Genomic DNA, 13,272 nt, shown 5'->3' with positions numbered 1-13,272 from the left:
TCATTTCCTTGAAGGAAATAATGCAACAGGTTGACGCTTTGTTTCTTGCGTTCTGTATCTTGCAACGATAATTTTTGCCGTCTTTATTTTTCTTACCACGTTATCGCCAATTAGCATCCAATTTAATAACTTGTTTGAAATTTCTTTTGTTAAATATACATGATAAGAGGATAGATCGGGAGATAGTAAATTTATTCATACAAACGTACACTTCGCTTTTCCTACGCCATGAAAAATATAATTCAACTTTATGAAACACTGTTTGATTTAAGTCTACGCTGCGCTTCGTTGAAGAATTTTGCTTCTTAGGAGCTCTAATTAAAATCCGATCGAATAATCTTCCTTCGAGCCTTAAGGAGTTCTTAATGTGAATTGCAAACAAGAACGATGAGGAGAGAGTTCAAATATTCTTTTAATTTATCATCTTACGGTAATTTTCTGAACTTTTACCAGGCTACATACCCGTTATTTTTATCTTAAAGTAAAACATCTAAAAATTCCGAATAATCGTCAGGATAACATGCACAGGAACTTTCACCGATCTCTACTTTCCTTACTCGATTTATCAGCGTTAAATTACTACTTCGGAGGAATGACAAGAAAGGGTATTAACCTATTCACACGAGCAACCATTTAAAAGCCAATTGAGAGTAATAAGATGAGCACAGTTTAGAACGCTTTCAAACTGTTTTGTAAGGTTTCCCTCGTTAAGAATACTTTGCTATTAATTCAATTTTACAAGAAATTTTGTTCAAAGTTGCAACACTAGCTTAGTTTTTACATAGAAAAAAACGATATCCGCTGTATATCAAACCACTTTGAATCTTCGTGAAAGATTATTTTCCGTGACGAAACAAAGTAAAAATTATAGATACATCGTTTTCTTAAGTCGTTAGGTTAGAATTTCTCAAAAATGAATAAACGAAGTCACGAACCTATAATCTACCTCAACATAGAGCAACTACTAGCAGTGAAAGTGACAGAGATTTTGGGGTAAAAAGTTGTACCAATTCCCACTAGAGTTGCCCATTTATCGCCAGGAAGGGTCAATTTCTATAATTGGGGAGTTACGATTGGCAAATGTACCTTTCATGCAACACCATCAAAGAGTCAATGTAGCACAACGGTTTAGGAATCTGCCTCAATTTCAGTTAATCGCGAATACCTTACATATTCGTATCCACATACATCATCCCCATCGCGCATACCGGGTGTGCTAATGGAACTATTACGGAAACCGATTCCACGCACGTCCGTACATCGATCACATCCAACTAATCACGATATCTCGGCCTGGTGACGATTCTAATTAACTCTGTGAAAGCTGTAGACTTCTGCAATGTTGTGCTTTATACCAGTTATCGAATATCTTCGATATTTCCAAGATTTTGTTCCATTCGTTTTCGACAATTCGGAACATTCAGAACTATATTTTATTCCAGCGGAAATGTAGATATGAATGCGGTTTCGCTCAAGTGTGCGAAAGTTAGCTAATAGCTTTTAGAAACTCACGTTTCGTCCAGGTTTTCTGGAATAATATTATCTCAAGACATGCGCATTTTAAAAATCAACAGTATTCTAATGGTCAAGTTCTATCAAGTGGTGTTTTCTATGCAAATAACGTATTTGGTAAGCTGATGTATCGACTGACGAAGAAGCACGACGTTGAAGGACAATTTCGAGAATATGCGAATTTTGTAATTTGTTTGAATGAAAATATTCTTCCACAAAGCGTTTCTGCACGGTTTGCGATGTATATAAAATTATCGTTTCGGTTACATAATTATTGAAATATCTTTTCGATAAAGAGTTGTCGAGCTTTTCAAATTTCTCGTTACATGTAACTAACATCTTGTAATTCTTTAACATTGTTCTATCGCTTGCAGGAAATTGAACACCGACTATACACATGTATAAATTGTCCTATTTCAAAGTAATTTCGCTGTGCTATTTTTAAAGCGTCTGTCCCATTTAAGAGAAAAAGAGTAAAACCGAACGATAAAACCATTCCATCAGCAAAACTGGGGCACGTTCGTGGAATAACGTATACTTGTATTTCCACCGATTTCTAGGAAATGAACGCCACTGAACCGCGAACCATAGAACGTGAAAAGCATTCGAACGTAGATGATGATGACCTCGAACAAGGTATCTCGATAAGTGATTACCAGCGATCATCTTTTCCTCCGACTCATTCTCTCGTTCTGCTCTCGACGAATTTTTTCCACCGATTCTTTTCAATGAAACTCTCGAAAACACTTATCAGACTCGGCGTCTGTGGGATTTCCCTTATTACGCCCTCGTACCGCAGAACAAATGAGATTTATCATAAGCAGCTGACCTCGTGGATAAATCCTAGCCAACCCCCTGTGAAGCGGAAAGGAAGAATAAAGATAGAAGGGGTGGGTATAAAGAAAGTACAAGGTATAACAACGAGGAAGACGGGCGAAAGGGGGAAAAAAGTCGACCAGAGGAAGACAGTTGGATGGGTATGGCAGCCGTAGAATGTAATTTGAAAAGTTTTCTCGTTAAATTGCGCAAAACGCACGCGGTACGCGGCCACGGGACAGCGGGTCGTCCAGGAACAGGGACAAAGTGGACGACCAGCGTCGGGAACAATGACGAGCGCGCCAACTGATTTTAATTATGGAATCTGCGTAGGTAAAACGCTCAATTTTCCCATCATTCCGCTGCCTTTGGCCCTCTTTTTCGGTTCCACCTGGTCCTGCAATTTCAATCGAACCCACTCACACCGGCTCGCGTCCCTCTGCCACCCTGCTGCAGTCGCCACCCTCCCTCCTCGTTCTATCTCTGTCTCTTTCACCCTGCGCGATCGATTTCCACTCGACTCCAGGAAAATATCGACGAATGTCGAATTACGATTCGTCCGTGTTCGTCGAATAACAAATAAAACGCCCGTGTACTTTTTCCGATCTTCCGTAACGTAACAGCAGGAGGGTAAAAATGGCCAATGGTTGTCGAGATGTCGGCATGATCGGTATTATGTCTTTCAATATCACCGTTGAAATTACATTATTATTGCATTATACGTGTTTCGACGAGTGAGAAATGCAATTTTCAAGCCGAACGCACTGTCAGCGGAGTTTTTCGATTTTCATTCGTGGAGCGTACAGGAACGAGATTCGAAAATTCACTGAACGATGGATAAAAATCGAAGAAAGCAATAAATGTACATTAACACCTGCGAAACTGCATCTTGTCCTTCAAAAGAACTTCCTTGCTGGTGTAGTATATTTTTCTAAAAAAGAACCTACCAAACTCTGTTTCCCTTTATTCCTGCCTTGTCCACCGTTAATTATCCGTCTAACCAGACAATTTCTGGGAGCCTTCCGCTAAAAGGCGAGAGAAAACAGACCGTCGTCCTCCAATTATCAGAAGCACGAGCCGATCTTCTTTCAGTGGGGTGAAAAGAACGAAAGAATACACTTATCGCCGCAATTGGTCTACCAGCGAAAGTGTGAAAGCATTTAGTTTGGCGAATGAATCCAAAGTAACAGCACGGCGGCCGCCATCCCAAATTGCTAGCCTACGTTTTCTCCCTTCCTATGCACGGCGGAGGCCAACGACAAAAAAGCACGTGCAACGCGTAAAACGGCCAGCCGGAAAATCGGAACGCAGGGGAGAAACGGTAGACCGCGTAGAGCAGAGGAAGCGTCCGTGCTGGACAAAGGTGAATGGGCAAAGAAAGAGATCGCGCCTAGGGCAGCAAGAAAGATAGAAAGGTCGGTTTCGCTGTTTTACGGGTCGTAGTAATTACGGTTTCGGTGTTTTCCGGTGTTAACAGTTGTATCTGGCCCTGACATCTACCTGGTCCCTCCATTTTCCACCCGCCTTGCGGCTGGCCTCGCAGCCGACGCAATTTTCCAATTCGGGAATAACGCTCACCAGCCGGGTCCTCCCTGCTTATTGTCTTCGTTTTTCTCTACCCTCGTGTCCGCCAGTTTTTCACCGGATAAATACGTCCCAACCACGAACCTTGCGTTCCAAATTCCAGGACCGGAATTTCGCTCTCGATGATGCGTACGCGTAATATCTCTAAGTCCATCGGGAACGTTGCTTTGTTCTCACACGTTGGTTACTATTTGCGAGAATACATAATGTTGAAAGTTGAGTCAGGCAATGAGATAACGATGATAACAACAGATGGGGAGTTCAAATGACTGGAGAAAGTTCGGTTTTGTAAATTTAAAGACGAAGGTCTGAAGGTAGTGCGAAGATAGTGCGAGTGTAGATTAGAAATTTGAGACTTTCAGGGCCCAGTATCTCGCAGTTTTAAAGAAAATACCCCAATACTTTGTAAGGGTTTTAGCGAGCTTCATCAAGGGTCAAATATCACTCTGATACGTGCTTTTCAAAGTATCCCATCGTTTCGCAGGCATCGCAGCTACCTTCGTCAGGGATCGAATGACACCGCGGTACTCATTGTTACACGTTGTTACACATTGGTACACATCGCTGATGCTCAGGCCAGTTACTTTTTTTAAAGGAATATCCAAAACATCGTACCTAACTTTATCAGAGATTGAACGATGTACTAATACCGAATATCAATGATACTAGTTTCGATTATCAATTTATTATTCTGTACGCGTCACACTTAAATACGCCAAGTATGTAGTGGATGATATCGTTTATATTCAGACGACGTCATAATTGCGATGATATCGTCTTCATGGTGGGTTTTCAATTTTGTGTGGACTACGCGAGAATATCGCGTATCGAATGATGAAATATCTCGACTCAAACATCCACGGCGGAGAGAGCGTTTCACCCTCCGCGAGGAAAGTCTTTCACGCTTTCGATGCAAGAGTGTTAAGGGTCGCACGAGTACATCGTTATAACGTTAATTGCCATTCGGCGTGCACACCGGTATTGTGCGACGGTGTTTCAGACTTTTAACAGCGTTCTTTCTCGTTACGATAATGGCAGTGTAAGTAAGAAGAAGGGTACAGGTTTAGAGTGTTTTTGTGGAAATTCACGGTGCCATTTGCCTTCGCGTAGAAGCCGGAGTTAAAACAGTACGACGCGCTGTAACTTACATTCAACGAAATTCTTTTATCGCCTTGACTAATGAAACATGCCATTCTTTTTATACATTAGCCCAGTAAAAAATTTCAGATATATTCAATTTCAACCGGCACGAAAGCTGCGAGTTCTCATCTCACCTGCAAATTTAAGAATAAGGCGAGAAAAATAAAAAAAAGAAGGAGGATAAAAATATGTAGCGAATTAATTTGTAAATCTGCTTGCAACTAACTAACGACCCTCGTCGTCAACGTGTTCCTCGTAACGTTAAAAAAATTTGTGAAATTTGTCGAGCACGAGACGGATCTTCGAAAAACGTTCCATCCGCAGACAGATCATTCAAAGAATTTAATTACCTCGTTAAACGCATATCATCCGCGCGTATACCCATGACCGAATTATAGCGACGTGTAACTGCAGGCGGAAAAAATTTCGCAATAAGTGGCGTCGTTGCGAATAGACTGGCTAGCAGGATCAGAGGATCATCCAAGTTAGGTGAGTGGATTCGAGGGCCAATAGCAGGAGGGCCCTCAAAGTAGCTCAACGACTCGTTATAAATTGTCGTCGATTGCTCCACCTTGAATTCTACAGAAACGACGACGTAATGGCGTGGAGGATCGTCGGGAGGATGGGGATGCCTCTATCGGGAAGTTCCTTCCGACTGGTAAAGGAAGGAACGGAACGAATTAATTCCGTAAGGACGAAAACTCGAGAACAAAGACTAGATGCAGGATTCAAAGGACGCAATTGGATTCGAAATCCCGATTCGAGCAAGGGACGCGCTTACACAGGGCTATCTCTTTACTACACTGCTGATACAGTGGCCAACTTGTCCTACCCTGCGTCGCCATTCTTTTTTTTTGTTACTTGCTTCTGTCCGGGACAGGCGCGAGAGTGTGCGAAAATTACAGCGAAAGCTGGCGAAATCGATAAGCTTTTTCTGCACGTGCAAGTGATTTTCTTGCGTGGCAAATTTGTCTGTGAATTCACGCATTTTAGGAATTTATTGAACCGAGTGAAAAAACTTTAACTGCTACGTTATACACGGTGTGTCTGTATAACATGTACAAACGGACACGAGCTAATTCCTTGTGAAAAAATAAGAACGAGACATAGAATAAAATTTGTTCATTTAAGGTTTAATTTTCGAGAAAATCGAATTTGAGAATTTATCCAACATACTTAAACATGGTTAAAAGTACGGACTAGACAGGACTAAATAATCAACAGGAGGTTATTTTTTTTCTAATTATTATATATTATTCCATATTCCATATTATTCCATAATTTTATTCCATATTCTACTTTTATTTTTCATACAGAATCACCTCATGCCCACTTGTACGCATTACTCGGCCGCACCCTGTATATTTATAAAATCGATATAATAGGTTTTCGCTCTTTTCTTTAAAGAAACTGGCTTATTTTAACGCGATAGATTTCGATCAAGAACAGCGTCATTGACTTTTTATAGCCTTTCGATTCTTTATTATTCGTACGATTAGAACGATCTACGTCAAACGAGTAAAAGAAACCCTTCGTGTTAATCAACTGACTTTCCGAACAATTACTATCGAATTAATGTAACAGCACTTTGTAGCGACATCCCATTGAGAATACACAACTTTTCCATCCAATCCAATATAAACTTGCAAATTCCTGAATCATTATTATACAATGTTTCCGGTGCATCGTAGAATACGATGATTCACGGCGAACTGTTTAAAATTTATCGAAAGGCTTTTCTTGCGCTGTTTAAATAGCAGGAAGGCAAACAATTTGTCAATCGTTTCTTGCGAGTCTGCGAGGAACGAGGCCTGCGTAGACCGCCTTCGACAAAGTGCTCTCTAATTACTGTTCTCCGCTGAAATATCACCGATCGCAAGAAGTACCTAATGATTTCCACGACTGCAAGGCCACAGGAAAGAAGGGCAGATCGAATTCACTGCGAGGGAAAAAAAGAAAAAAAAAAAAAAAGAAAATCGCCACGAATCAAAGAACTTAATTGGATTTGCGAGGAATCGACTGTGTTTGAACGAACGAAACGAATCCCGCTTCTCAAAGCGTTCGCTCGCGATGGGCGTACGTCCGCGCGGTATTTCGCCCGTCTGAAGAATTTCGGGAATCGCGATTAAGAATTTGCGAAACGAGGTTGGAAACTGCGAAGCGGTTGCTCCATATTTTGCATAATTTGTCGCAATCTCGCGTAGTGCGTTTCAAATAAGAAACCGAGTTAGGAAACTGTGAAAGGGAGACGCGACGAAAATTCTTCTAGCGAGTTGCAACAAACTCTTCCTGCATCAATGATGTATACTTACGAACCTGATTATTTTTATAATATATTTACACTCGCCCGCGAAAATATTTGAATGTTCATATACACATTTTATGAATATGTCATGTATGTGAAACTTCTACATCTTTGAACTGCATTAGCACTGTTATGTACATGAGCGACACGATTAAGAAAACTATCTTTTTAAGTTTAAGATAGAAAATTCTTAATATTTCTGCCACTTATCGACGACAAAATTTTTCCCTTTTACAACTTACGTAATAGTAAATTTCGAAGCTCTTTCGAATTTCTGATAAAAATTTTATTGAAACGAAGGAAAGGATTTGATTTTTTTTCTAATCCGACTGGTTTTCTAATTTGTCTGGTTGAAATGTCAAATTGCTTTTTACAAAAAGTTTCGAAAATGTCAACTGAAAGTCGCCTGGGTTTTCTTATTCCCCACGAATTACGCGGTTCGAGAGAATTTCGTGAATTGCGATTAATACTTTGCGAAACAAGGTTACGAGCTGCCAACTACCTAACGTACGCTTTGCATAATTCATTGCGTTTTCGCAATGTCGCGTTCACGAGGCCGATTAACCGGAGACGTAATTTATGTCAGAATCGCGTTTTCATTCGCTTCTACATTCTTAACAGTCGTTTGTATTCCGGAGTTTCCGTGAATTAAACTTCACTCGCTAAATTCCTGAATTTTATCGTGGGATAATCTTGACAAAACTCAATTTTTCTTTCTTATTTTTATTTTGGTATCCCAGACAATGGAAAAATTATAGACGAAAATTTGACTCTTTTTCATTGGTAGAATATTATACATATATCCTAGATGTAGGTGGCATAAATTTTAGAAAAAGAGAAATTCCACGGTAGAATGTGTATTTGCAGAGGCATGACGACTGCAACGAGAATTTATTAGGTATGTTTACAGAGCAAATACGCGAGGAAAGGAAGCATTTGAGGAAGATATTTACGAGCGTACTAAGAAAGATAGAAGGTGTCGCGGATTAGTTCTAGAACCCAGAAATACGGGAGTCTGCACTTTATTGTTATGAATATACATTTGCGAATTAAAATGTAGCTTTAGAAAACCTTTTCAAAACGTGTGTGTCTCGTCTATCAAAAACCTTGCTTTCGAGCCACACAACTTTTTAAAATCCTCAGCTCCCTAAAAAATTTAATTCGTCAAAATGATGACGCAACCTTGCAGTTCATGTATTACTATAGCGCGTTAGTATTACGAATCGTAGAAATACACGTATATGTTTTATTCAGATCCACATGCGACCCTCGCTCGACAAAAATTTCACAATCTACCTTTCGATGGTCACCATAAATTTACAGGAATAAATACGCCGATATTTCTAGCTGATGCCAGCTGAATCTTGAATTCCAATCTTTCCTTTCTATCTTTTCTCTCATTGCGCCCTCCTACCTATTTCTTTTTATTCTTCTTTCGCACACTCTCCACTCTTCCTGTTCCCGTCTAATCCATATTCCGGCATTAGCGTCTCCCCTTTCATTCATTTTCTTTCTTTTGTCTCATCAACACCACGTTTTAAACTCTTTCCCTTTGGTTATTCGTTCGTTTCCCTTTTCCTTCGTATTCCATTCATCGTGTCGTATTTCTCTTTCCTTTAATCTCATAGATCCGGTGGAATTCACTGCGACTATTTTTTCGCCCTTGTTCCGATCTTTTTCTTCCCGGTAGCTTCCATTTTCCTAACTTTCGTGTTTTTCTTGTTCCAACGACGCCCCTTATCCTCCGTTGACATTTTCATAGCGCATATTTCGCATTTTATTCAGCTTCCCGACGATTCCCCAGTTTTTCCTTTGAAAAGCACCCGAGAGCACCATAAACACCACATAAATGTTCCTTTATCGTTTCCTGTTTTCCTCCCATATTATCTCCTTACTTTTAATTTCCTGCCATTTTTCAAGCACTTCCTCCACCCACGTTCAGATTTCCCTTTCCCATACCGTCATCGGTTCTAATTTTCTACACCGCTTCCTCGTTTACTCTACCAACGTATTTCTTTTGCCACCGTTCAATAGCGCCGTATATACTCTTCTTCGTTCATTCTTTCAACGCTATTTCCCCGGACCCCCTTCAATTCCTCTTTGTCTTCCTTTCTCCCCTCATCTAATTGTCTTCGTTTTGACCCTCATTACAGACCATTTTTCTCGCCTCTGGTCGCCTGCCGTTCTCGTACGACAATGACTCACCGCTGTCTTTATTTTTTCCTTACCCACCCTCCATCTATCGTCAATCGACCGTTTTCCACCTATCGTCGATTCCTTCCAGACTCGTATCTCTTCATCCACGTCTCCGCGTTGACCTGCTCCACGCGTCTTGCTCCGACGTTTCTCCAACGTTGCCCCTATCTCTATTCAAATCCATTCCCATCCCATCATTCTCCGCCAATCTTCCTCGCACCCCGTCTGTCTGCGTTTCCCTTTGCTACTTGCATGCCCACACCCTCCTCCTCGTCCCGTCCTTCGTTCAACCTTTCGCTTTCTCCCTCTTTGACCTCCCTCTCCCCGGAGGATCGTCCACCCCTTCACAGGCCAGAGTGCAAGCATCACCTCCGACGGGCGCGTGATTCCACGTGTGCGCTTCCCCGTGACAAAGCCAGATTTAAGCTCCGCTTACGAGTCGGAGCTTTCCAGCTGGCTCGAACCTCGCCGGGTGCTCTCTACTGCTACACGCTGCCGCTGTATAACGATTTTCCTCCTCCTCCTCCTCCTCCTCCCTCCCCCTGACATTTCGTTATCAGCCATAATAGACTGCGTTTCGCGGGAGCAGAGCGAACACGCCGAGATTTAGAGAGACGCTCTCGGGATGTCCCCGCGAACATCGAATGACAAAAAAAAAATGGATAAAAAAGAGAGAGAAAAACGAGAAAGGATAGAAACGAGGGAAAAACCACGGGAACACAATGGCCGCCCTTTGTGTCGCGTAATGTGCCCGGGACTGTATCGCCTGCTTGCCAAATATTTCCCTGTTGGATCGCTCGCGTTCGCCCAGCATCCGTCTCCTGTGACTGCGGTCTTTGAAGACATTTTGTCTTCCAATGTAACAGAACTACATTTTTAACAGGTGATGTATCGCTTTTATGGTTTCGCGTGGAATAGTTCTGTTTGAAAAAAAAATACAGTTGACCTTCAAATCTGTTCGAAGCGCTTCTTGAACACACTTGAAACCGTTCAGTCTGTTTAAGGAAATCTTGTCCATATTGTACGTTCGATTCTTGAATTGAAATAATTCTTAAAAATCTACCGCAATTCTTGTTAACAGTTTTAGGGACTATGAAAATTTATTCGTTGAAAAGATTAATGTCGGCTTGAATAACGCACTCGTGCATCAAGAAATGTCGAATAAAATTCGCCACGATTAAAATATTTTTTCTCCCATAAAAATCGACCATTATATTACAACACGAAATTTGTTAATAGTAAGAATTTTATACAATCCCAGAGATACAACTATGTTTGTTCCTTGATAACAGAAGTAAAGTACGAGTACTTTGTACAAAGGCTTTGACGATTAAATCGACCAGGCAATGAAAGAGGAGATCGTAGGTTTACGTTACTGGTAAACGACAGAAATAGAGTGAAAAACGCGGTACTGTTATCAGACTGAATTAACGAGCGAGAGTGAACACTTTGCGCCGTGTGCCGCTCTCAAAAGGCAACAAATCCCGTTATGTTTTCGTGTATATTCCGACTACTTCTACGGCCAGGATCAATCTTATCCGCGATAATGCGAAAATCGAGTTTACACGATGGGCGACACACATTTTTCTCCCTCTTTGTCACCTAAAAGGGGGATTTCTTTCAAGGCCAGTGGGTTAACTCCTGAAAACGATCGATCATATCATATAATACACACGATACGATAAAACATACAAAAATAATTTCGTCGTAAGCCACGTTATTGGAGGCAACGTTGATTGCAAACAGCCATTAATCCTTGGATATAAAGAAGGGCAGTTTCTCCTCTGGAATTCGAATAAATAACATGTAAATTCATGCGTTGAAAATCGATTGCGTGTATAATACTACAAGAAGTACTATTCGAGTGATCATTAACGAGTGTTAAGGAATCAAAAACAGATACGAAATAAATGTGCGTTCACGCGTAATAAATCTCATTCCTGATCGAGAGAAGTACTTTCCATGTAATCGATTTTCCTTTGAAACTTATCAAAATCCTTAATTTCTTTAATTTTCAAGTTAACCAATCGCGAGAGGATTTTTGATAAAAATACTTTTCTGTGAAATGGCAAAGACAATTCAAACGGAGCCAGGGTATTAATTGAATGAATTGCCAGGGGAAGGTCCAGATGAACCCTGTTTACACATCCCACGACGAGAGCCAGAGTTTGACAGAGGAGGAAAAAGGATCGATCGATTGCCGATAGGGAAGTCAAAGGGGGGAAAAATAAGGCACATCGAATGACAGAAACACGGGGGACAAGGGAGAAAGAATGAAATAGAAGCTTGACACCCCTCCAGTGTGCAATTCTGACGAGTTGGTGATTCGATCCTGAAACAGGACTCAGGAGACAGCATAAAGCTTGCTCTACGCTCGTTTGTCCTTTCTTTCTTCATTTTAACCTTACCCATCCTCTCTAACCTGGACACTTTACGATCGTCCGTCTGTCACTATTTGTCTCGCGAACTTCCCCGCCTTTTTGTTCCGGCATCCCGATCTCTTCCCCTTAAAGATTCAATTTAATTCACTCACCATGAAGAGCCTTCAAATATGCCTTGCCGGCATTGATCAGCTGCCTCGCCCCCGGGTTGAACTTGTCCAGGATGTTCTACAATCAGAAATGTAAAAGGTGTTTGGTAATTTCCAGTTACATTTTAAGTCTCGACGTGGTTAAAAAGAATAATTTATCGAGAATCGAGAGTAAATTGGCAGAGCGGATTGTTTTCGACGTTAAATACATTCGACGCGATCTCTTTAGGGTAATAATTAAAAATGATTATCGCCAACTGGCAGTTATCATGGAAACGTGTTTTAACAATTTTCTGTATGAATGTATTGTATAGATGCGGGTAAAGAAACAAATGAAACAAATGCGAAATGAATTGGTTATTAAAAATTGGTTATGAAAAGATTGGAAGATGTAATTTAGCATAGAAATACAGTCGTTAATTGATTTATTATTCAACGGCGTTACAATGGCTAACAAATTACAGATCAATGGTCACTTTTAATCCGGATTCAATCAATTTATTTTCGCCTGCATTTTGCGTCTGCGTTATCGTCGAAATTCTTAATTGGATAAAATGATAGATCACGGGATGCAATAAAGAATGCATTCAACAACGTTTGATTTCATTGCGACGGTTTTTCCTAGTATAAATAGATATCTACGCAATGATAACTGCGTTTAAATGCAGAACCATCAGGCACACGTCTTCATCAGACCTTGATCGATAGCTGACCATATTGGGGAGTGTTAACGAGTGTGAGTTAATCGGATTACGTCACTATAACGAATTAGTTTCTCAAGCAAAAGTCACGCTTCAGGGTCTTGGAATGCGGTCTACTTCGCCGTGATTGCACTCCTTAGGTGAGGAATTTACATTCTCCGAGGCTACTACTTTTAAATATTCTCAGTGCTCTGTGCCCGACTGTATTTAACGATAATCCGTAGTAAATCGATAATTTTGCGAAGGAGATAATTCTGCTACTATCATCGAAACTACGATTTTTGCTTAAGCTTTAACGAACATATTCTTTGAGAATAACTATATTCCACGGTTCCTTTCCAAAAAAAAAAAAAAAAATAGCAAATTACTGTCATCGAAGTGACACGTTCGCAATTTTACGTTACTCAAGTTTCATCAAACTCCATCAAGCTCCATGAAGGATATTCTTCGAAATCAAAATTTCTATTTTGTACCATCCACGACCACCA

At 40.7% G+C, this 13,272-nt stretch overlaps 1 protein-coding gene across 1 annotated transcript in view; it reads right to left on the bottom strand.

The window, feature by feature from the left end:
• Positions 1-13,272, bottom strand: part of LOC117242979 — a 162,818-nt gene that overhangs the window by 83,146 nt on the left and 66,400 nt on the right. Inside the window, exon 3 of the mRNA XM_033510060.1 lies at positions 12,087-12,162. Within this exon, the coding sequence (XP_033365951.1) occupies positions 12,087-12,162 (76 nt within the window). The remainder of the gene's footprint in view (positions 1-12,086; positions 12,163-13,272) is intronic.

This window comes from Bombus vosnesenskii, unplaced genomic scaffold (genome assembly GCF_011952255.1).
Source record: "Bombus vosnesenskii isolate JDL3184/JDL3185 unplaced genomic scaffold, Bvos_JDL3184-5_v1.1 scf7180000013265, whole genome shotgun sequence".
Lineage (NCBI taxonomy): Eukaryota > Metazoa > Arthropoda > Insecta > Hymenoptera > Apidae > Bombus > Bombus vosnesenskii.
This window is presented reverse-complemented; position numbering and strand designations above follow the sequence as displayed.